At 43.6% G+C, this 26091-nt stretch overlaps 1 protein-coding gene across 1 annotated transcript in view; it reads right to left on the bottom strand.

Annotated features, from left to right (window-relative positions):
* Positions 1-25500, bottom strand: part of MOB3C (MOB kinase activator 3C) — a 51852-nt gene extending 26352 nt beyond the window's left edge. The window contains exons 1-2 of the mRNA XM_054979630.1: positions 25260-25500; positions 10437-10922 (exon numbers count right to left, since the gene is read on the bottom strand). Of these exons, the coding sequence (XP_054835605.1) occupies positions 10437-10922; positions 25260-25422 (649 nt within the window). The 5' untranslated portion in view covers positions 25423-25500. The remainder of the gene's footprint in view (positions 1-10436; positions 10923-25259) is intronic.
* Between the last annotated feature and the right edge of the window lie 591 nt (positions 25501-26091).

Below are 26091 nucleotides of genomic sequence, written 5' to 3'. Positions count from 1 at the left end.
AATTGCTGGACTCAGCCATTGAGGAGGTGGAGTTTGGGCTCCTGGAGAATGAGGTCATGGAGGGGCCTGAGCGAAGTAAGCGAGGGGGTTCAAGGCAGTGGGCAGGATTACTTGAAGGAGCTGTCTCACGGGTCTAACCATGGGAATGGCATGCAAGAGGCCCACCCCCTCGCCGCCAGGTGCCCAAGGCAGGAGCGGCGACCTGCCAAAGTGGAGGCCTGACCCGGCATCTGGAGAGTACTGTGACCTCCCTTGTTGGCCCCTAAACACTCCAACCACAGGGGACATGGACATGTACTGGTGTCTGGCCCTCGACCAGATCCACAGGGTGATGGAGAAGGGGAGAGCGATACCATGGGAAGAGTATGGTTGGCCAACACAGGATGGTGTGTGGGCAGCTGGGTAGCGGGTGTACTGGCCCCTGCTGATGCCACTCGGCCTCTCGTCCAGGAAAGCCTAGTACAGGAGCCGGGGTCTGTGGCCAATGGTGTTTCCCATGGTGCCTTGAGGGGGCCTGAGGAAGCTGTTATGATGTAGGGCCAGTGCCTGGTTCGAGGGGAGGAAGCAGGTGGCTCATGCGGCAGGCTCAGTCCACCATGTCCATCTAAGGCCACATGGTGGCTTGTCTGCAATGGCCCTGATGTTTCCGCCAGAGGAGGACAGAAGCAACTTGGAGCACAGTTTCACAACCTGGTCGCTGAGGCCTGCAGAGGAGGCTGAGGATGTGAGACTGACCCCACTATGGAAGCAGCTTTGGCCGAACCCCGGCCCGGACCCTCAGGATGATGAGGATACCAGCCCCTAGTGGGCAGTTGGATCTACTGTCGGCCCAGCAGCGGTCTACTTGACCATGGATCCAGCTTCCATTGTGGCGTCTTTGACCCTAACACCTCTTCCAGTCCATCCTCCCCTTAGCTGCAGCCCCCGGCAATAAACTTCCCTAACTCTGGTCTGCATATATGGTTTTTCCTTAAGAGATGGGATCTGTGTGGGGGAAGGGCCAGGACCCCCCAGCGATGGGGGAGTTGGGCCACTGTGGAGGGTTGCAGCCCGAGGAATGCCGCAGGACTAGCATTCCAGGATTGGAGGGTTCAGGAGGATGCTACCACCGGCGGTCACATCACATGCACTCCTCCAGCCGGAGCACATACCTTACACCACTCGGCACATGCCGCACTCCATCCCACCAACTAGCAGGGCACCCTATGTAAGAATATTGTTGCCACACCACAGCCTCTGTCAGCCATCATGCCCCCTCCCGCTGCGCTCTAGGGTGGCAGGTGACTCAACCGTGAACAGAGGCACACTCCAGGGATGATAAATGGGGACTGGTGGAAGGAGTAGATGGCCCACGTATTCCAGGCACTGGGGACCAAAGGACCCTGTGGACCCCTGGATGTGGGAGAAGCGGTGGCAACTTTGCATCCTATGCGCCTGGAGATGCTGTATCCAGGACGAGATGAGGTGGCTGAAGCCATATGCCATTGCCTCGACACCATTTTGGAGGAGGTCGAGCTCTACCTCTTAGACGCAGAGGCCATGGCAGGCCCCAACCAATATGAGTGTAAAGGGGGGGCTCGGGATGATGCTCTTGCCCTCAGGCTGCAGACCACCTCTATGTACAATCACAGGCATTTCAGCAGCCTGGTGGCCAATCGGCAAGTGGCAGATGCCCACTTGCATGTGCGGTCTGCTCATGGGGCCAGCCCTAGTAGCTCTGCTTGGGTCCTGAGTTCCCCCTGTCCTTATAGGTGAGGCTCTGGAGCAGCGCTCTGCAGCTCTGCTGGAATTTCACCAGCGCATTGAGCTGGCCAGGGCGGCTTTCCAAGGTCAGGACCCCTTGTGTTCCACCTGAACTGGACGCCCCCTTGTGGCACACTGGGCACCATGGGCCACTCGCACTGTGTCAAGTTGCGTGTTCCCATCATCCAGACCCTGGTGGTGTGTCCTTGGACCTCAGTACCACCCTGAAATGGCTGCTGGGGTGGCTGGAGTGCCCTTGGGTAGTCTGTCTGGCCCCCCAAGGCATCACCACATTCATTCAACCCCCCCGCCAGCCAGAAGATCAGCCACATCTGACCTCACCTCTTCCCCCCAGGTCCTGATCATGGCAAGGAGTCCAATTAGGAGCTGCAGCTGGAGCCCATGGCCTGCATCCCCCATCTGCCAGTCAGGCCGGTCCCAGAGGCAGTGGTCCCCCTCATGGCTGACATCATCGCTGCACCAACAAACCACCCATCAGGCAGTGGGCATGAGGCCACCATGGAGCCTGGCTTCTGAAGCCTCCTCGGCCACCACCCCCAAGTCCTCCCACCCCAGAAGCACCGCAAACCCCTGAGTTATGCTTCTCCCCTTCCCTCCACTGCTGATAAAGCTGTTTCACCAGAGCCAACATGCTACCTTGCAATTTATTTGGGGGGGGGGGGAACTCATGGCCAAGATTGGGGGATGGTGCCACCGGATGTCCCAGCCCACGCCACTTCATGTCCTACAATTCAACAGGTGCTGCCAGGACTGTTTTGGGAAGCGCCTCACTACCCACTTTCCAGCCTTGCTAATTCCTGACAGCACGCCAATCCCATCCCTCATGCCCCCCCCTGAGTGCCCTTGGCAGCCCAGGTGGTCTCACCTCATACCACTCTGCCTGGGACAGACCGCGCTGCTGACACCACCTTGCGGCCCCTGGTACCAGACCCCCCAGCCCATGATGCTGCCTTGGCGACCATGTGTCAGCCTCATTGACAACTTGGGATCGTGAAACAAAAAGGGGGGGAGGGTAATCACTTCCTCACCAGAACCACATCAAGGAAAAAAGGAAGTGAACCAAGGCACAACCAAGAGTCTAAATTCAATTCTAATTGTGTATATTCACTGCAAAAGTAATTCAAAGTGAAATATTGGTGAAAAGTCCACAATCAGTGTGATAATGATTTTCAAAGTCCAGCCGTATGGCAATAATTCTCCAGCATTGTTGAGTAGTAGCAAGCTTCACAGCTGTTGAGAATTGAGCCGTGAAGACATCCGTTGTAAATTAATAGCGTTGTCGAGGGAAGACAATGCTAAAGGAGGTAAGTGGCAACGAGCACGAGCCGGCAAATTTCCTCTTCGCTCGTTTCAGACCAACGTATCTTTCCTCAGGCCACAATATCTAAAATTAACAATTCACAATGACAATGCCAACATCACGCCAAGAGTAAAAAGCAAAATTACATGCCGTTCAGTTCTTACACATGAAGTCAAGCAATTCAATTCCTATCATACACCGAAGGTTCCATCGTTTTACAGGTAAGGTCCCGACCCCACCTAATCTCTTATATTGATTAACTAATTAATTAATTACAAGGCTAAGTATAAAGGGCCCGGAAGTATTAAAATCACAGGTCCAATTTAATTCTTATTGCACTTAACTTAGTCTAAGAATTCTTACAATATAATTTATTGTTCCATAAATAGCACCATAAATAATTGCATAAACAGTAAAATACATACAAATATATGAATTTCAATAAATAACTGGTAATAAATAATCTCCTTAAAATTACTATATATGATATTTGGGTCCTTGCATCCTCTACAACAAGGAGGGAGAGGGGGGGAAGGGACAATCCGGGGAGGAATAGAGAGGGAGAAGGAAGAAAGGACGTTGGGGGAGAGTCCATCAGATTCATAAAAAGGACGAGAAGTCGATATCATGATTAAGCCCATAGGGGATCATTGTATTCAATCTAAAGATCCACCTAATTTCAGCCTGTAGGAGAAACTTATGATGGTAGCCAGGTTTCTGTATGAACTCCAGAACTGAAAATTTAAAAGTTCTGTCTTTTGGATGTTGAAAATAAAAGTGTTGGTAAAGGGGTGCGTCCAGGTTGTGAGTTTTAATTCTAGAACAGTGCTCCTGGATACGTTGGCGAACCGGACGAGTAGTGCAGCCTATATAAAGAAGTCCACAATTTACAACGGATGTCTTCGCGGCTCAATTCTCAACAGCTGTGAAGCTTGCTACTACTCAACAATGCCGGAGAATTATTACCATATGGCTGGACTTTGAAAATCATTATCACACTGATTGTGGACTTTTCACCAATATTTCACTTTGGATTACTTTTGCAGTGAATATACACAATTATAATTGAATTTAGACTCTTGGTTGTGCCTTGGTTCACTTCCTTTTTTCCTTAACTTGGGATCGTGACCAGCCCACTGGCTCCGCTCTCCCTTGCCCCTCCCATGGCTGTCAGAGGGCCATGGCAACCATTGGCTAGAGGGGGCAGGACCGATGCTCACGCCCCACCCACGCCACTTCTCAGTGCTTCTGCATTGTTGCTCTACTGCCTCCACCACCCATTGTGAAACTCACTGCACAGGGGGCAGCCAAGCAGCACCACCACCGGGCCTCTGCAAGCCTGCCTCCATGGTCCGGACCCACAGGATTGTGCAGTTAGAGTAGGGAGATGTTGGATATGGAATTCCTTTTAAGCTATGAATAACTGGTGAATGGCTACAGGTGAAGCCCAGACGGCTTCGAACAGCCACTGTGGAAGATGTCAGGCCAAATATGTTTGGTATTTTTCACTGAACATAATATATTTCTGAAACCAGACTTGGGATTATTCAGTTAAGTGTATCATTGCTTCAGTAGGTTTTTATTGGACCAGCAGTATTCCTTTCTTAGACAAAGAGCTCTACAAACTGAGCTTACTTCATCAGGTATTATTGTTTCAGCAGCTTACATGCTACCAGTGATACTTATATTTATATTTGAAAATAAAATATTCTTTTAAAGACCGTTTGTAGCTTTTCATAAATTTTTGTGCTTTTTGTTAGAGGTCCTATATTTTTATATGGATATTGTTTTAAAATAAGTGGCTCAGCTTTATTTCATACAGGTTTTTAATCAACTTTCTGTAAGGTATTGGACTAGTGGGCTGTATCTTTAGCTTGTTGTGTTTATGTGTATGGTTATTCTTGCCTCCCACTAATATATGAGTGGAATCTTAAAAGAAACCTAAGCAATCAATTAGTACATCCCACTTAATGAAGTTATACAAGACAATGCATGACAGCGTCTGAGCCTCAACGTCTGAGTCTAGAGCTTAGTAGTTCTTTCTGCATTTTGCGAAAGTGACTACAGCAGTAGAGGAGAGCTACAAGGACCTTGGAAATGCAGGTCTGGATTTTCAGATTATGTCACCCAGAACACAAGAGTAGCTTCTCTTTTGACCTCATTCATATTCAGCATTTTGCATTAAACGCAGCAAGTGAGAATGTGTGTGAAAGCATGTGAAAGCACTGAACAGCTATTTTAATGCGCTGAGATGGCCTTGTCTGAAAGCATTCTGAAGCACATCCCCACCACCACAGGAAAATTCTAACCCATGATGCTTTCAGCCAATTTACCGTGTGCTGAAGCATCATGTGCATACACTACTATGCACAGATCTTGGATATTGTTAACGTTGCCAAGTTGCGGCCTTGTGGCCTGGTGCAATCAACATAAATATAGTGGCTGGTCTTCCTAACTAGGGATCTGCTTCTGGCCTCTTGCAGCTGAGAAGCATCCCTTCAAAGAAATACAAGTCAGCCATGTGCTCGTGTTGCTGCTAGAAAATGAATATGACTTCTGATATGCCATAGCTATTTCACACTTAGAATGTTTTCTAGAGGTATAGTAATATATAAGGTTTCCACCTGGATATTCCCTGTATACTTCTAAATTACCACTGAGACAGGGCAGCTGTGGATTCTTTGCCTGCATGTTCCTTATTTAGTTCTTTCATCTGCTCCCCTCCCTTGCCATCTCTATCCAGCAAGAAGACTCCAGGTTTTATATACCCAGTTCCAAACTGTATCTTACCTACATGTGTCTGACAAAATAGACTAACCCACAAAAGCTTACACTTGAAGAGTCTGTTAGTTTTTCCAGCTGTTAAAAGACTGCATTTTGAGTTTGCTGCAGCAGACTACAATGGCTACCCCACTGGAATCAATGAAAGATGAAATTGCTACAGAGCTCTCTAGTGTTAAGTTCTAATCTTGCTCAGCCATCAAATTCACTGGATTGTTTTATATCTCATACTAATCTCTCTCACTGAATGAAAATAAAATCAGATACAAATTGAAAAGTGCTACATCAATAATAATCTCTGCAAAAGACACTGCAGTTTCTATCAACTGCAACTGAGTGAATATGCACCACAAGCATGATTTATTCAAGATACAAAAATATAAGCAGGTGTTAGTCTAAAAATCCAATTGTGTCTTATACTGTCAAACAATAACCCAAACTGTCAACAGTAGGCTTGCAAGCAGGAACTGCCTTGCATGGTAGTCTGAAAGGGGATCACAACCTTCCTGTAGGCAGGAAGTGTGTTGGAAATCTGATAAGCAAGACATCCTCTTTGAGTGCAACACTATGACTATTCAAAAACCTTTGAAAACCCGCCAGTCACCCCCTTGTTGTGTCCTTAATACTAGGCAACAGAATGAGACAGTGTAATTTCAAACAGGAGCACAGTTTAATAATTCATGTCTTTTCTCTATGTGTACCAGTAGTGACAACAAACTTTCTTTCTCCCTGTTCTTGCCCTCGCTGAGAGCCAAGCTAGAAGTGACACCTGACACGAGTTGGACACATGTCAGTTTCCCTCAAGTTTTGATGGGAAGTCCTGGTCTTGCAGCTTGGCTCTCCATGTAAAAGCCCATTTAAGTGGGGTTTCAGTGCCCCACTCCTGCCCCCCCAAACCAGGGCCGCATTCCTTGTGCTGCTGATAGCCAGGGTGTGTGTGAGCACTTCCCCTTCCCTGCCGCTTGTCTGAGCATGCGTGCCTGGCTGTTCCAGGGCAGCGCGGCAGCCAGCCGGAGCGTTCACCCCTTGTTCCCACCTCCCCCCCCTGCACTGTGGCTCCAGGGAGGGAGGGGGGAGCAAGAGGCGAATGCTCCAGCCAACTGCCACACTGCCCTGGTTCAGGTGGGCAGGAGTGGGACGCTGAACCCCCTCCATACCCAGTGGAGGGGAAGGGGTTGCCCGGTGAGAGCCCACGCCTGTATTCCCCTCCCAACCACATGTTCTCCCTTTCATTCCAATTGGTCCACATTACAACAAAGCTCTAATGTGTTAGACTGACCACTCTGCAAACTTCAATTAAATGGGCTTTTACATGGAGAGCCAAGCTGCAAGACCAGGACACCTATACTTCCTATCAAAACTTGAGGGAAACTGACATGTGTTCAACTCCTGTCAGGTATCATTTGTAGCTTGGCTCTGAGTCCTGGAGTGTTCTAGTGCAGCCTAGAATACTGGCCCAGATTAAAAGAACAGAACTGTCAAAAACACCACACCTTGTGATCCCACTTGGAAAAAGTCATTGTACAAGTTGTCCAGCAGCTCTGGGTTCACTTGGATGGCCATCTGTTCTCAAGACATTTGCCATACTGGTGTTTGGCTAAATATCACAATTGTGTTTTTATTTTGATTAATTACTTCCATATAGAGATTGATGAGATGACATCATAGACTCTATTTACATTCAGTACCACTGATCATGAACTCGGAAAGGGAAGGAAAGGGATTAAGGCCATTGTATTAGAGACAGGCAATCATTAGGGTGGTATGAGAGAGCTTGTTGACTTGATATATACTTTCTGACTGTCATCTCTAGTCAAACAGGGTTAACAGCTTTTTTTAAAAACTTGCAAAAACCTGTGAGAAAAGATGATAATGGAAGAATTATTCACACCACTGGCAAGGGTACTTCCTTTCACTTTCTGAAAACATCATCTACAACCCTGTTTGTACAAGGAGCATGGCAATAAAATGGCACCATGCAGAGAACAGTTTTGAGACTCCTGGATACTGCTTTGCTCATAAATCCAACCTTATAAGTGAGAGGGTCTAAGCACAAAGACATTTCAGGAAAGCATTTTAAAAGTATTTATCTCCCCAAGACCAAATTTCTCTGATGTGTAAAAATAAAGAAAATTAATTGAATTTTCTTTAATATTAATCACTATAAACTAATTGTTCAAAAGGACAATAATTCATGGTAGAGGTGACATCATTTTAAAATTCTACTAGCTACAAGAATTGTTAACAGAACCGCCTGTTCCTATAAAAAGGTCTGGTGTAATGGTTAACAGTGGCGGGACTCTAATCTGGAGAACCACGTTTGATTCCCCACTCCTCTGCCTGAAGCCAGCTGGGTGACCTTCTAGGAGCTCTCTCAGCCCCACCCACCTCACAGGGTGATTGTTGTGGGGATAATAATAACATACTTTGAAAAGCGCTCTGAGTTAAGTTGTTCTGAAGGGTGGGTATATAAATCAAATGTTGTTTATTTTATTTATTTATGTCATTTATAGTCTGCCTTTCTCATTGAGACTCAAGGTGGATTACACAGTATGAGGTTAATACAATCAGTATCAAGTACCTTTCAATACAATACCATGAGGTAAACAGATACAAGTTTAAAAGACATAGCATTAGCAAGGATCCAAGACAGAGTAGAAAAAATACTGGAGCAAAACATAATCAATTCTAGGACTAACATTAGACAACATGGAGCGCTGGTTGTACACAGGAGTATGTATTTAAAGCAGCAGATAATATATAAGGCAAAAATAGTGATGAAGTCTATGATCCCCAACTCGTTAGTGAAGCATCTGAGACCCCATCCCTACAATACAGCCCTCCCATTTGAGTAAAAAGCCTTTTTGAATAGTTCAGTTTTGCATCATTTACAGAAAGCCAGGAGGGTGGGGGCTCTTGTGACTTCCTCAGGCAGGTCATTCCACAGGATAGGGGCCACTACAGAGAGAGCCCTTGTACAGGTTGCTGCTGACTTCACCTGTGTGCAACCTGGTACCTGCAGGAGACCCTGTTCAGATAAGCAAAGCTGCCGTGGAGGAACATAGGGAGGGAGGCGGTCCTGTAAGTATGCTGGACCAAAGCCATGAAGAACTTTGTATGTAATAACTACTTGAACTGAGCATGGTAAATGATGGGTAGCCAGTGGAGCGACTGTAGGATGGGAGTAATGTTCATGCTCCTGCTCGCTCCTGATAACAATCGAGCTGCAGCATTTTGCACTAACTGGAGCCTCCTAGTTAACTTAGATGGGAGGCCAGTGTATAGAGCATTACAATAGTCAAGCCTTGATGTTACCATAGCATGGATCCAAGTGGCTAGGTCAGCAGTGTCAAGATAAGAAACCATCTTCTAGGCTAGAGTGAGGTTGTAGAAAGCATTTTTTGCTGCTGCCTTAACTTCTTTATTGTTGTTGTTGTTGTTGTTGTTGTTGTTATTTGTGTTTTGATTTTTTTTTAGCGGCACTTAACTGGTATGGGAACAGCTGCAAATAGTTGCATCTCATTAATTATGAAAGCAGAAGAATAGGGGAATAACAGGTATTAAAATGATGGGCTGTGAAAACAATTATATCATGCTGGGTTAGAGCACTTATTCTGTTACAATAGGAGAACATTCTTCACTTACCCTGTTTAGAATATATCTGGCTTACCTTTCTTCTTACCTGACCCCCTTCCCCAGCAGCATTTCTGGAAAGCTACTGGTAACAACAAAGTAGCCAGGAAAAAAGTAGTCCATTCCCCCCATCCCCACCAATCCAAATTCCCTATTGCATTTTTAACAGCAAGAGAAACATTGGGAATTCCAAATACAGATCTCCCACAAAATGGATAGCATGTCTCCATGTCAAAGGAACTGTCTATCTGTCCCAGTGCCTTATTCCCAACAGTGCCCAGGTTGACACTGATGCAATCGTATTGGGTACGCACAAACAAAGCCAGCCTTTGGTTATAAGTTGCTCAGGAAAAGAATGTTTGTCCTAGTCATCATAGTTAATGATGCCAGTCATCTGCTAATATATCAATAATACGCCTTCTTTTATGGCTGCCTTTCTGCCTGCCTTAATGCATATGTTGCTCCTAAAAGTTTCAGCCACAACACCCACAGAGAAATCCAGAGACAATACTGAGTAGATTCCCTTGCTAGCAGAAGTCCCACTTAGATTCCCTCTGATTACATTTTTTTTCTTCCAGAAGACTAGAAACTGTGTTTTTTTAAATGAAAAGGAGTCAGTGAGAATCTAAGACTGAATTATCTGTGGAAGTCATCATTCTCTGCTTCAGAAGCCAACTCACAATGTTCAGCATAGTTGCAGTGATGCAGATACTCAGGTTTCCTATACACAATCATTTATTTCCCTCTTGCAATCTCATAGGCAGTATTGTGTTCATGCTGAACAATACCTTTCCCCTTGAATAGGCCCACAGAAACCGAGGCAATTATATATGTCTAAAGCATTTAGCAAAATCCATTTAATGGTGATCATGCATGCTGCCCAGCCTCTTGGGGCAGAAAAATGTACTGAACCAGCCCAGTAACTTATGAAAGAATGGAGAAACCAGTGTCTACCTACCTATTCTGGTAGGAAAAATGTCCTCATTGTTAATGAGAGTCTCAATCCAATCCATCAGCATGCTCATGTACTGTGGTGCTGGCAACTTGGTAGGCCTCTTAAATCTCTGGTCATCCTGCCATCGGTATTCATATTTGAGCCCACCTGACATGATGGGGCAACTCTTTTCAGTACAGACCTCTGACATGGTGCCATAAATAAGATTTATCCTGTTGAAGAAGTCCACAACATGCACAGCAATCCAGTCATTGATGTTCTCCCCTGGGGGCAACTGAACTACAGTTTTCAGATCCAGTCCCGATTTCAGTGAGGCTTGAGCTTTCTTGAATAGCTCAAAGCGCTGGGTGCCTGGTTCAAATTTCTTCCGGGGGCGAAATGTTTTGTCTTTGTTAAAAACTTGTTTAAGGCACAACGCCATGATGAGCGGGAACCAGCCAGGATGAAAAGAATAATTATTCTTTCCTAGGCAGAAATTAAGGAGAACTTCTGAAAGATAAAATAGACAAAGTTTTTTTAAATAACATATTTTGCAGTGCCACCTTATTAATGTGGACATTTGGTAGAAAGAACTGTCATCAGCTGTACTACGAATTCAAACGAACACCAGCTTCCACAGAATCTACCTTAATGCCCATCATTCCCCACCCCCCAATTTCATCAGTCTGCTAAAGTGAGTGCCAGCAGTGCTTCAGCCTCAAGGGAAATCCCACCATACTTCCAAGCATGAAATTAATTCAAATACAATACAAAGCCACATAACTGTTTAAAGAAAATCCATCACTTGCCAGCTAACTTTGTATATCTACTTTCAAAAGAAGAGAAAGCCAATGGCAAGAAGTAGGCAATAATGGAGTAAATACTGGGAAAAACCAGTAAGAAGATAAGAATTTTAGTGCTTCTTATGAAGGTGATACAATGAGAAGACCCTGGAGTATAAAAGTCAGAATTCTTACTGGAAGTCCCATTATGTGTGGCAACAAGGAAACATCTGGAAATAGGTTCATACCCCTACCAGCTTTCCTTCTCTATTTCATCCAATTCCTTTCCCTACTACAGCTCCCATCCTACATGGCTGTTGCTCATGAAGATCTCACAATGCCTGGTAGAGCTTTTTCTGTGACTGAAAGGATCTTTCCTTCAGCTTTTGCCAGCACAAAAGATGGTAGAATTCAACCCATAATCTTCCATTTTACATAACAAAATTACATAATCTTAATAAATATATTGCTTTTTAAAATTTAAGCTCACTGCTATTTTCAATCAAGGTACATAGATCATGATACGGTTCTCAGTGAGAGTTGCAGAATTGAAGTCTCAGCCACATAATGGATTATTTGCTACGAGACTAATACATTTGCTTTCATGTTGCTATCGGTATAATACAAATTCTACTTTCCTTAAATAATGTTGACATTTTCTATCAAACCTACCAAATTATACACTCTCCTCCAGGACTGTGAAATACCATATCCAGCCCTGCACCTAAAGTAAATGCCCCCTCACTTTCCTCTCAAATCATCTGCAGTAAGTAGCAGTCCAAGATTATCACTGAATTTGAAATACTTTCTCTCTGAGCTACTGGTCAGATCCTGTTCAGAAACTGGACATATCTGTGACACTCAAGGCAGTTCTAAAAATATGCATATGTTTTTGGGCAGGAAGAGGAGGGGTTTCCTTAGCAGCTGTGGTCTTTACAACCCAGGAAAATATTCTTTTTGCTTTGTCACTGGCTTAGCCATTCCTTCAGCATCTACTGGGAATGCAGATGTTTGGCAGTTCACACAGTTTTGCGGCTCTCCCTTTATGCACTTATTTACAGTGAAGTCTATTTAAAATGGAAAGCTCGGGGGGCTTCAGTCCAAATACAATGTTGTCCCAAGGGAACACCTAATAAAGTTTTGAGCCGTGGGAAGAAACAAGGCACAAAGGCAGTACTGCCCTGGCACTATTACAGTTTATTGGCTTAGTTGGATCTGAGAGGAAGCAGTAGCATTTGGTGGACTGTGACATGGATGCCATGTTCAAAGTGGAGGAATATGACCTAGTATCCACCTGTACAACATCACACAGCAATCCAGGGAAAAGCCATGACATTAATAAAAGCATTATTTGCATACACGAAACCCGACATTTAACTCCCATTGTATTTATTGATAGCCGGATCCTGTGTTTACTTAGTAAATCTTGCTGATTTCAAAGGATTTTACTTCCACAGAAGCAATCCTAGGATTGTTTGTGGCCTTCCATTTGATCCCAGGTAGATAATGAAGAAAGGTGTCAGGCTCCAATTGTGAGCTTCCCAGAAACATCCGCCTGCCATGATTGAAATCAGGATGTTGGACCAGATGGACCTCTGGTTTGACCCAACATTGTTCATTATTCATAACATAAAAGCAGCTTTCCTGGATCATATCAAGGGTTCATCTAGTCCAGCTTCCTGTTTCACACTGGCCGTCGTCACACGGGCATCTCTTCCGTTAAATTTACAGCATATAGCGTCCTACCTGTTATCGGCACAGTAACGTTTCTTTGGGTCACCTAACGGCTCTTCGCGCCACCAGCTGTCCACACCGAAGCGCTCTGTTCTGTTCTCTCTAACCGCGCAGAAGCAGCTCCTCCCCCCTTTTTTTTTATTATTCTGGCGTTTAATTCCGCTATAACGGAATAACAGCATATAAACATTACGACCCTTTTGTGTTTCCAACTTTGAAATTATATAAATAGCCCTTTGCCCGCAGAAAACTCCCTGTCTGACGTGATCCCCATCGCTGAAGACTCTGCCATGGCAATTGAGTCATTTTTACTTCAGCAGAAAGTTTGCATTGTGTTATGTCGTTATGGCGTTATAAGGACATAATAAAATAAAAAAAAGGGGAGTCGCAGGAAGAAATGGATTCTGGGATTGAAGGGAGGGCATAGGACGTTGCGAGGCGAAATACATCGATGTGAGGCATTCACACTGAGGCGCAAAATATCGCAACTATCAAGCAAAAAACAGCAATGAGGAAATCGCTTCAAGGTGGGTTTTTGCCGGGAAATGGCGCCATTTAAGCGCCTTTTTAGCGCTAAACAAAAGCCCGTGTGACGACGGCCACTGTGGCTAATAACATACCATGAGAACCTGCTCTTGCCCATCAGCACTGGTATTCAGAGGAGTACTGCCTCTGGAGATAGAGTTCCCATTTAACCATCATGGCTAATAGTTCCTGATGGATCTCTTCATCATGAATGTATCTAATTCTCTTATAAAGCCAGCAAATTAGTCACCATCACTACATCCTTTGGCAGAGAACTCCACAAGTTTTTAAAAAATATTTATTTTATCTTATTTATAATTGGCCTTTCTCACTAAGGCAGATTAGACAGTGTAGGTCAATACAATCAACAGCTGGGATGTTCAATAAACAATGCAAGAGGGTATGCAAATGCAAAATTTGCAGAAATTTGAAAACAAGCAGAAATCCACTATAGAGCTGTAACAAAGTACAAGTAATGAAACATGACATCTTAAACAGCACAGAAATCATCCTCCAGGGACGTATGCACAACAGCTAGAATACAATAGTACATTCTCCAGTAGTACAATCAAAGCTGCCAAGGCTGAGCATGGGGAGAAAAGTGGCCCCAAAAATATGAGGGACCAAGATCATGAAGAGCTTTGTATGTGATGGCCAATACCTTGAATTGAGCCCTGTAATTGATGGGAAGACAATAGAGTGACTGCAGAATATTCATGCTCTGGTTAGCTACCAATAATAACCTAGCTGAGGCATTCTGCACTAACTGAAGTAACTTGTTGAGTGAAGGAGTAGTTCCATTTGTCTCTCCTGAATCTAGAGCCCATCAGCTTCACTGAGTGACTGCAAGTTCTAGTTTTATGGGAGAAAAAGCTCTCTCTAACCATTTTCTCCACCCTATACATAATTTTATAATCTGTCATGGCCCCTCCTTCTTGGTCATCTTTTCTCAAAACTGAAGAAACACATGCATACATACCCCAACTCATGTTGCCCGAAACTCAAGGCAGCATACGTGGTTTCCTCTCTCCATTTTGTCCTCAAAACAAACCTGTGAAGGTTTGGCAGTAAAAGAGTAACAGCCCCAAGATCACCCAGTAAGCTTTATGGCAGAGTGTGGATTTTAGACTAGGTATCCCCAGGCTTAGTTCAGCACTTTTAACTATTACATTACACTTATTCCACCTACCCTGCTAGTACGGTAGGTGCTCCAACCTCTTGATCATTTTGGTTGCGCTTGTTGCACTTTTTTCAGTGCAGTCTCCTTCCTGAGATACAACAAATGGAACTTTGCTGCATGCGCATAAATTCTGTATTTCCCCTTCAAGACGTATGTCTCAAAGCCTACTCTTTTCATGATTGCCATTTATTAATTGAAAAAGGATGGTGCCTTACATGTAGACACCTTTTGATGCCATGTGTTTATTTTTTAGCATCCACATGAACTGTCACATAGAGCCAAAACACACGTTAAGAAATACCTAGGTTCAGCACATGTTCTCTTACCTCAAGGTTTGCCGGGATCTGTAGGCGTCCTGGAAGCTTAAAGTTTAGCATTTACAGAGCAGCAGGGAGGGAAATACAGGCACCTGTATTTCCCTTCCCCTTCCTGCTGCTCTGTAAATGCTAAACTTTAAGCTTCCAGGACACCTACAGATTCCGGCAAACCTTGAGGTAAGAGAACACGTGCTGAACCTAGGTATTTCTTAACGTGTGTTTTGGCTCATAATCACCTGACTCCTGCATTGTGCTCTGGCCAGGTTCATGCAAAAAAGTATCACACCTAGTGCTTTGTTCTAAGTCTACAAGTGCCAGCCTTGCACTTCACCTCCTTTTTACCCTCTCTGCCTGGTCCTGCAGTGTGGGGGAAGGTTTTGAGGGATTATGGCCCCAGGTTAATGTCCTGCCTGGTGAGGCCTAGCCGTGTTCTTAGTGGCAGGTGGCAAGGACACACTTGCAGACTCTGGCAGGGTGGTATCTGGTGCTGCTAGGGCATGGTCAGTCAGTTCTCTGCAGCATCAGGCCCTCCCTGATTCCTCTGGTTCTCCTGGTTTCCTGGCCAGTGGAGGTCATGACCATAGTTTACTTTGTTTGATAAACTACTCTGATAGTTGTGGTGCTGTCTTGTAAAACAGCTCCAAACCAATAAGAGTGGCTAATTTTTCAACTGTGACAGCCTCACTTCCTCTAATTCCCCTGTGTAAAACTTGATGTAGTGTTTGTGCAAACTGAGAATGTTTCATCTAGTCTTTTTTCATCTGTCTGAACTAAGAATAGATGACAGAAGATCTCATATAACTAAAAAGACCTCAAAGTGCGTTCCAATCTTTCTAAATCACTGTAATTAACAATTTATTGGTACATAGTAAGTGTAACAGAAGTCTTGCTACTAACTTTTAAAATGTTGGGGGGGGGGGTTGATGGCACATACCCAACGTCGGGCCTAGTCTGGCCTAGAGCTCCTAAAGGAAAATACTGATCACAGGCAGAGACAGAGGAAATGTGATCAACTAAATTTGTTTAACTGCCTACCACCCTCAGCACAGTATACTAAGCAAGAAGAACAAAAGATCATCATCCAAGGAGCCTATAAAAATGAAAAGGGATGGTGGACATACTGTACTAGTAAAATCTTACTTCCCCATGCTATGCTGTGAAAGCTCTTATGGGACTATCATCAATCAACTCATAACAGAGGCCAAAAGATGGTGGAAGCACTTATTTGCTATATCACTGCTATTGGGCTCCACCGAACAACTGAACAAATAGTGCAGAGGCTTGTCCGACTTGTCAGAGAATGAAAGCTAAGACCTGGAGCTCCAAGGTTACTACGAGCTGGAGCACGCACATGGGTGAATTGTACATTCCAGTCAATACATGTAGAGTTTATCAAATTGCCTCATTAAGGGAGACACTGTTACTTCTTAGTGTTGGTAGACAAACTCACCAGATGGCCAGAAGCATTTCCATGTGCCTTCCCAAAAGCGAAACAGGTTGCTAAGGTCCTCATCCACCACATAATTCCTCATCCACCACATAATTTCCCTTCTCCCTCTCTCATCAGGGGAAAAAAGCGGCGCGGCAAATGCAAACATTCAGAAAAGTGCTGTGGGCTGCTCTCACTGGACCTGAAGCTTTCCAAAGCAATCCAAATTGTTTCAGAAAGCTTTTATTTGGATCAAAGCTGGATTGGGCCAGCAATGCTGGGCTCAATTTGGGAATCCCAAATCTTTCTGAATCAGATCCGATTCAGGTATTTTTTCCTAATTGGAATCCCAAATTGCACACCCCTACTAAGTATCTCTCACACTAGGAATCTCATGGGACCTACACACAGCTTGGGGACCGCAAGGTTAAGTAGAAAGAATAAATAGAAGTTTGAAGACCTGTCTAACTTAAGATTTATATGGACACAAAACTGCACTGGCCAGAAGCACCACCTATTGCCCTGACACGATTGTGGGCCACACCTAGGGGAAAGTTAGGACTGATTCCCTTTGAGCTATTATATGGAATGCCCCATCCTATATTCCCAAAGGGGAGAGCATTAGAATTTAAGATAGGTGACATACAAATGAAAGAACATGTTATTGCTTTGCAGTCTGTCTTGCATTCTCTCCACAGGGCTGCCCTCGTTGAACAGCTCTGCCCTATGACTCTCCAGTCCATTCCTTCTTGCCAGGAGACTGGGTGTATGTTAAATAATGGAAGCATAGTTCCCTGTGGATTTGGAAGGACCCAAGCAAGTGCTCCTCACCTCAATGGATGGGGAAAATTACTCATTAGATCCTCTACAGGTGCTAGCTGGTCACTACTGGGTGTGGGGGAGGAGGGCTTACTCTGCATTACCAACAAATGGAAAGGTTATATGTTATTTAGCCCTTGTATTGCCACCCTTGTTTGTTACTTCATCTTTGGGTACCAGGCTACACATCCAGAATTATAGAGATGTAGAAACAGCTCAGCAGTATGTGAAGCAGTATTTGCCTCTTACACAGTTTGGGCTATTTCAAGGACTTAATGAGGCTGTTTGGCATTAACAAGCAGTGGTCGAATTAGTAGCCAATGAAACAACTAGTGCTCTAAGAGACCTTGCCACCAAACAGGGGCTCATCCAACAGATGGCCCTGGACCTAATTTTAGCATCAAAAGGGGGCACTTGTGCCTTACAATACCACATGCTATGCCTGGATTCCATATAATCACCAGGCAATCTTTGATAGAGCTGCTCACATATTGCAGATAGTTTATGTACCTCCTTATGAGTCATGATGGCAGACCCTCTTTGGATCATGGTGCCAAATCTTGGGAACTCCCTTAAGTCAGCCTTGGTACTTAGGGTTTCCATACTTTTCCTTGTTATGTGTTTATGAGTTTGTGGCCATTGGTTATTGCAGGTTGTATTAAGTACTTTAAATTAAAAAACTGTAGAACAAAGATATGTAATGCTTCAACGACGTTATTGAAATCAAGGTGGCCCAAGTGGCCCACTGTAGGTTAGGCCTTGGGCCAAAGGAGGGACTGATGGCACATACCTGACGTCAGGCCTAGTCTGGTCTCGTGCTCCTAAAGGAAAATACTGATCACAGGCAGAGCCAGTGGACATGTGATAATCTTAATTTGTTTAACCCTTTAGACATACTTGTGCCTTGAATTTCATACTGCACCATTGAAATAGGCCAATTAGCTTGGATTACTATATATAGAATAGACTGCCTTCGGTATAAAGGGGCAATAGCTTTGTTTTCTGTGAGGAACCTGAGGTAACTTCTTTGCATTAAGAACCTGTTCCTCTCTTTACTGCAATAAAGACTTTCTGTACTCCTTCTGCTCTGCCTGCCTTCTCTTTAATTGGGCCAGGAGTGAATGGAGCCCTTTTGGGCTAACATGGTGAACACAATCGGTGAAGAAATACAGGAAAAGCATTCTGTACATGCTTGGAGGTGTGTTTGCCTTACATACTGCTGTCATGTCTGTGTACTTCCATGCCATAGTTCTTTGTTTGTTTGTTGTATTGCTTGTGCCACAATATGCTGAAGCTATACTGATTGATTACTAATTACTAGTGCTGTATACTCTCTCTGCTCATTCATAACCATATTGCAGATGTTACTTCCTTAGGACCCAGAAAAGGCCTCCTCAGTTATCTTTGAGAAATATGCGAGTCTCAACTAGCCGTGACCTTGATGTGTCTAGATGCCAGCTTTCGCTTCTATTCCCAGATGCTGGGAACATTGTATTGTATACCTGAGATATAGTCATAACTAAATAGATTCTCACAAGACTCTTGTAGACTTGCGCACCAAAATTGTCATTTAGAGCGCGTGAAAATCAACTATAACAGAGACTGCTTGATTTGAATTGTCACTTCTGCCAAACTCCATGATGGAGTACAGACCTGAACTGCTCAGACTCTAATAAAGCTATTTCTGCTGAAACTAACGTGTGTTCACTGTGGATGGGCTTGAGGGGTCTACCTGCCAGGGACTGTCACAGGGCTAAGAGCTGGCATTCAAGGCAAGCCTCATGGCCAAGATGTCCTCATTATCACATTAAGATTTGTTATAATATCATATTAAGACTTTTCCATACCTAGAACTCCTTCATTTAGTCTGTGATATTTCAAGTATGCAATTTCCCTCTCTCTCTGCACTTTATTATAAAGATATGAAAAGATTTTTATCTTCCCTGAAGTTCTACTAAAAATGCATTCTATTCATTTAAAATGGGTCCATTCTACCTTTCCTATTCAGCCTGAGTCAGTACTATACTGTTGTGGTTGTTTACCTTACATACTGAACCCCAGAACACCACTAATACGTTCACTGCAGTTTAGACACATAATAGAAGACTGCCCTGTAGCTGAAGCTGGAAATGAATAGAAGGATATGGATAGCAACTGCCAGAAGAGACTGGGAGCAGGCAGTCCCTCAGCTGTCAGGGGGAGACTTGCTCTGCTGCACAGAACTACGGAAGCCTGTGAGTCACTTCCTCTTCCTTTCCAAAACAGACAGTCCTTCTTCCCCAAAGGCAACAAGCCCCACGGCCTTTTCTTAACACAATAACTGCCTACTTCCTTAGTGCTTTCTCTGTCACACCACAAAACTCATTTCGTATCCTCATAATAAAAATCCATCTTCAAAACAGACCCATGTCAAATTAGGCACATTTGGCATTATTTCAATACTTTTATGATATACTGTATTACACATGGAGCCAGCTCAAAGACAGAGGCAACCACCTGTGGTGCCAAAATTCTGGGGGCACTGGCCTCAGCTATGTAAATATCTTGGCATTATAGCCATGGCTTGCACTTTTGAGGGGGATGCACAAGGTGAGTTCAGCATCACTAGGGCTCTTTGATATCTTCGAGTCTATCCCTAGAATGCATTCTGCTTGCTATTAGACTCCTAGGGTGTAGATGCAGACGTTGTTAAAGGGGGAAAATATGGGACAGGCTTTTAAAAGTGATCTTGAACATTGACTGTTTTATTGTTATGATGCTCAGTATGCATTAAGACCTGGGGATGTATAGCAAACATTTATTTTGTCTAAAAAGATCTTTAAAAGGAAAAAGAAAATCGATGGTTGTTGTGGGTTTTCTGGGCTGTATTGCCGTGGTCTTGGCATTGTAGTTCCTGACGTTTCGCCAGCAGCTGTGGCTGGCATCTTCAGAGGTGTAGCACCAAAAGACAGAGATCTCTCAGTGTCACAGTCAGATCTCTGTCTTTCGGTGCTACACCTCTGAAGATGCCAGTCACAGCTGCTGGCGAAACGTCAGGAACTACAATGCCAAGACCACAGCGAGACAGCCCGGAAAACCCACAACAACCATCGTTCTCCGGCCGTGAAAGCCTTCGACAATACATCAAAAAGAAAATCCCTTGAGCTAGCCCTGGGGCTACACTGCACCACTAATGGCATGGGGGGTTTTTGCTTTGCTTTACTTTCCTTATTCACAGTGATCCCTGTGAATACTGCAGAAGCCCTTACAACAGCCCCATAAGGCCAGTAGGATTCCTATTTGAGGGAACTGAAGCTAAAAGAAAGTGGCTTCAGCACCTGTTGAATTTGTGGCTGGGATTTGAACAAGCAACCTCCCAGATCGCAACTCAGTGTCTTAGCTATTATGCTTCATCACATCCCTGCTTAGATATTTGTCTATAAATTAGGAATGATTGCTGTCTATTTCACTAAATTTATCTGCAAGTAAGCTTGTTGCACCCACTTCTTGTCAGAAGTATTGAAGACCCTGGCCCCAGACTAGCAGAAAGAGAAGAAAAATAAATGTCAGGAAGACAGCATCAGTTCTTTTTGTTTTGGGCCTTTGTACAGAATCTAATATACCCAACTGACATGAACAGAATTCTAATAATGGTATGTAGTTAACTAAAAATGTTCCCAAGTATTTATCTAGCAACATGAGACACCTAGGGAATAAGACAGGGGTATTTGAGTATGTGGTTATGAACTAGTAGAATAGAGATAAAGAGATTTTTTCTAAATAAACAAACAACAACATAGCATAGGCTTACCAAAGTACAGGTTGTAGAAGACATACAACCAAAACAGACAACGCACTGGGAGATGTCCAAACAGATCTCCAGCACATTTTTAATTCATAAAAAGCAGCCATCAAGGGGGCAAATTACTGCAACCCAAGCATGGGGCAGTTGTATGGCTAATTCTCCCCCCTTCATTTTCTTGATCTCAAATCCCACCTCCAGAGTTGCTATTTGCCCCATTCTGGAAACATACAGAAAATGCCAAAAAGAGCAACTTGGCAGGGGGGGAGGGGGGAGATGTTTTGGCTCCAGGAAAATCAGTATAGCTAATTCTCAATGTGTCCAAATCTATGGACACTTAAATCCAGAAAATGGAACCGTGATTAGACAAGACAGATCTTTCTACAAACCTGAAAAATGTCCAAGGTAGTTTTAAAAACCCGAATAATGAAGCAGCTTTAAGAAATGAATGCCCTCAGTGGCCACTGCTAGGCAAACATGCATACAGTATCGCCTACATTTATGGCTTGGTTTCTGTTAGTAAAGGGTAAGTGGAGGGGGTAGTGCCCTTTTGGCTCGTGAGGAAGGGCTCATGGGGCTGGGGTCAGAAGCAGCCAAAGGGCAACTTGCTACCACGTGTAGGGTTGCCGGTCTCACAGAGGGAAACCAACACAAACAAAAGAGGCTCCCCAGTACAAGACCCAAGACACTCGGTGGAGATGCCACACCTAGGGGACTGAATAATTATTACAAAGTGTATACACAGCTGAATTAATTTATATGGCTATTTATAATTCATTCAAAGGTGCAAAGTGTCTTGTGCTCTAATAAATAGTAATAAATATTTAAAAGTCAATACAAAGTCATTACAAAAGTCAATCCACATTGCATAGTTGAAAGACATATATCAATCAACAATTTAAACATGCATTTTAAACTCTCAGGAACTGCCATATCTGTGTGATAGGACACTATGCAAAAGGTTGTAAATGCTTCAGTCCAACAAGATTATTTCTCTCTATTTGTATTTCCAGGTAGCTATGAGGAAGAGAGATGCTCCAATGAAGACTTCAGTTCAACAGGTAAGTAATCCACACGTATTGCTTCACATTGTAAATAACTATTCTCTTTGTATGTTCTAGGTGGAGCTGTGAAAATGGGGAAAGGACCCAAAGCACCCACCCTGCCCAACAAATGGTCAGCTAATTAGTCAAGCTTGTTTCATGAAATCACTTCATCAGGGGCCAAAGAGTCGGTCCACCATGGAAACAAAAAATTCTACAAATAAAAAATGTTGTGAACAATATGTGTCTATTTCTCTAGAAACCTCCCAGACTACAAAAAGATTCTCTAAACTTACCACAATGACAACAACCTCAACCTCTAGTGCATTCTCTCAGTGCACCACAGTAATTGGCCAAACATACTTGGCACTACATGGTGGACCGATTCTTTGGCCCTTGATGAAGTGATTTCATGATATCAACCTGACATGAAGCCCAGGAGTACTCCTAGGGCCTGCATGATGACTTCACTCCCAGAAGTGACATCATTGCACCGTGCCAGGAGTGTGCATGCTTTGTGCATGCACGAGGAGCTCCGGGAGGTGAGCGCCAGATTCCCCCGCCCCCGCTAGGATGATAAGGGGACCTGGCAACCCTAATTACATGAACTGCATGACGCACCCGGGACTGACTGGTTGCTAGGGTTCAACAGCAGACACTCCACAAAAGCTAGTGCGGTACAGTGGTTATAGTTTCAGACTAGGATCTAGGAGACCCAGGTTCCCCACTCTGTCATGGAAACTGAGTGACCTTGTGCCAGTTACACATCTTTGTGTTATATCTTGTAATCCTCTTATTGATTGACTAATTTTTTTGTCAAATTTAATCTGCCTTGAGTCCCAGTGAACTATAAATGAAGTCGGTGGTGGTGATGATGATGATGATGATGAGACACTTCTGAGTGATCTTGGATAAGTCACCATCTCTCAGCCTAACCTATACTGCACAGGGTTGTTGTGAAGATAATATGGGGAAGGTGAGAACTGTATGCCTTCCTGAGCTCTTGAAGGAAGAAAAACGCACAAGATCAATTTGTAGTACTTTGTACTAATTAACTTCGTTAAGATTTCAAGGAGCAAATTTGCATGTTCAAAGAGAACAAACATGAAACTGAATTTTACCAAATCAAAGAAAAATATGCTTGTTTCAGTTCTTTCAGATATACATAACTGCGTTCACTTATTCAGTTATCTAAATACTGTGGAAAATTCCAGAGCTTGTTCCAAGAAGTGGCTGTCTGGGGGAAGGGTAGGAGGAGAAGCAGAGATCATTGCCTGATGAGAAGTCTTGAAAAAGTAGAATAAAATACTTAAGGAGAAGAATATTTGCTAGAGATTATGCCTAACAGGAACCCATATTTCGCAATAGCCACAGATCAGCCCAACATGGGGATTTCCAATAAATGTTGTGCTGTATAATATTTAGTAACTTAATAACTCACAACAGTTAGTGTTATTAAGATGTTAACTATAAGATCCTATTCCTAGCCTACCTTACAGAGTCACAGTGGGGGAAATGAAAAAGACAGCTGTAAAACACATGTATAATGGCATGGAGAAAAATATCTTTCTTGACCCTTTAACAGAAGCTTACTGTATACAAATGGACATGTGAAGCTTTTCATGGCATGGAGTTAAATAATATCACTTCATAAATAAATCCCATTCAGACTTTAAGGACATTTTTTTTCAGGCAGTTGCCAAACCTATTGTATAATGAAAGATGTACTACAGAAATGACTAATATCCACATTTATCACACTGCTGTGCGATGTGTTCCAGGGCATGTAAAATTATCAACATATCTCCTTAGAACTGATTGGGTGCCCCTCTCCCCTTCCCCCACAACACACAGTACTGGGATCTTTCAGGGCCACTATGAAAGCCTTATCCAAGCTGTGTAAATATTAATTTTAATGGTATTTGAATAAAGTCTAATGAGCTTTCAATAGTTTATTATGGGGAAATAGTTTATTTATAAATAAAATAGTTTATTATGGGGAAATGGGGAAGTGGGGGGGGGGACTCAAACATCAATTGAAAGAGAAAAATACATTTCTGGGCCTAAAGTTCACCAATTTAGTTACCAGGCAAAGTGACTCAGAACCTGCTGTTCAGTCAGAAAGTCAAAATACATCCTGGTCCTGGCAACAACTATTAGAGAACCATGCAGATCTATCAACAGTTTCTTAATGGGTCTGTTCAGCGCTATTAAATGTTTCACCTATCAGCTTATATCTGCTCCACAGCCTGTATTAACTTCTGGGCACATCTGTATAGGGATTTATACATCACAGACCAAACTCAATATTTAATTTCTATAAACAGTCTGACTAGAAGACATATTTGGCCTAGAAGCTCAGAACCTTACCAGGAAGTGTGTGAGGAAAAAAGCCTATGAATCCCTTTTAAGTACTCTGCAGATAGTCAGAGGCACTTCCGTGTATCATAATAATCATAGCAAAGGGGTGGCTGCAATAGTATATCACAGTAAAATAACACTGAAGTCTAGTCAGCCTGAGTACCAGAAAACAAGGCCACAATTAATGCCTGGCACAAATTAACAACAGTTCAAGCAGAGTGAGTTGCCCATATAAGTAACTGTTAAGAGCCATGAGAACTTCATGCCAATCTCTCTTTTGAGATAAGGCAGACTTATGGCCTCTCCCGGCCACAGAGTATTATTTTCACTAAGCTATTTTCTCAAACACACTAGAACCAGTTTTCAGTACATACAATTATGTGATGATTCAGTCAGTCTACAAGGGATTATTGGGCACTGTACTTGTCGTTTCCTTGGTGTTGTTGCCAAGTGGCAACTGGCAGCCATCCAACAACACTGACAATCCCGAACAGTGCTTATACACTTGAGCTGCGGGCATTTTCTGCTCCGGAAAACAGCTCTGCTTGCATTTGTTTCCATCCCTAATAACTGGCTCCGGGCAGCTTTGGCCATCGCACAACGTTAGCAGAACCCAACCAGCTTCCTAAAATCCCCCCCCCCCTCTCCGTAATTGTGTGGTTTCCAGTTCTGTTGCTGGCAGCATATTGGGTTGAAAAGTTCAGAAATGCCGAGTCCAAGATGGCCTTAACGCCGAGTGGTTTTAAGGGGAACACATGGCTGCAAATGCATCGCAACCTACCTGCAAAGAACGCCAGAAAGACCGAGTAATGGAACCTTGGCTGGAGTTTTGTCTTGCCCTGAATCAAAACTTCTATATGAAAGAAAATTACTCACCCGTCACGCCACAGCCGATCTGAATAAAACTTGTTACCTCTGCGATGTCAGAGATGGCCAAAGACAAAGAGCCATTCAGTTCCCCTAAAACAGCCAGTGAATTAACAGAGTTCTCAACAATAACGAAATATTTCGAAGAAAAAGCCCCTGCTGAAATTTTCATTAAAAAACTTTTCTTTTTTGTCTCCCGGTCAATGATGTCACATCCTGATTGTGTCTAGAGGTCTGCAGCTGTCCTTGCAGTGACGAGCCAAATCTTTCTTTCACCCTCCCCCGGCTACGCCTCCTCCCTGTTAACACTCATGAGGGGGAGAGCCGAAGCTTTCTCACGCACACACACACGCGCACACACCAACCTCAAGTTTTTTGTTTTGTTTTTTTCTTAGCTGTTTTTTCTTAGCTGTCTTAGCTGTTAAAAGGGACGTTTAGACACATTAAAAGTTCCATTTAAAAAAAAATCAGTGGAAAAATTAAATTCAGATCACTATGAAGGTTTTCACGATTTTCTAGAGGATGAATTTAACTTTCCATGTCAAGAATTATTTTCTTCGGTCAACCAATCTAAAGAAGCAGATGAAAGACACCTACCTCCCCTCTACCAGTTTTCAGCTGCCTCAGGAGATAAGGGGACTGATTGCAGTACAGAACCATGGGGCACAAAAAGGCAGTACAGCGGACAGTGAGGTGGAAAATATCGCACCACTCATAACACCCTAATAATCTGGGTTAGAGATATGTGAATTATTTTACGATAGATTCACACAACACTAAAAGTGATTTTGAACGTTTCTCACACTAATTGTCTATATTGTTAATGTGGTGCAAAAAGTTA

Source organism: Eublepharis macularius, chromosome 5 (assembly GCF_028583425.1).
Source record: "Eublepharis macularius isolate TG4126 chromosome 5, MPM_Emac_v1.0, whole genome shotgun sequence".
In the NCBI taxonomy this organism is placed as follows: domain Eukaryota; kingdom Metazoa; phylum Chordata; class Lepidosauria; order Squamata; family Eublepharidae; genus Eublepharis; species Eublepharis macularius.
The sequence above is the reverse complement of the archived record's forward strand: the minus strand, read 5'-3'. Positions and strand labels throughout refer to the sequence as shown.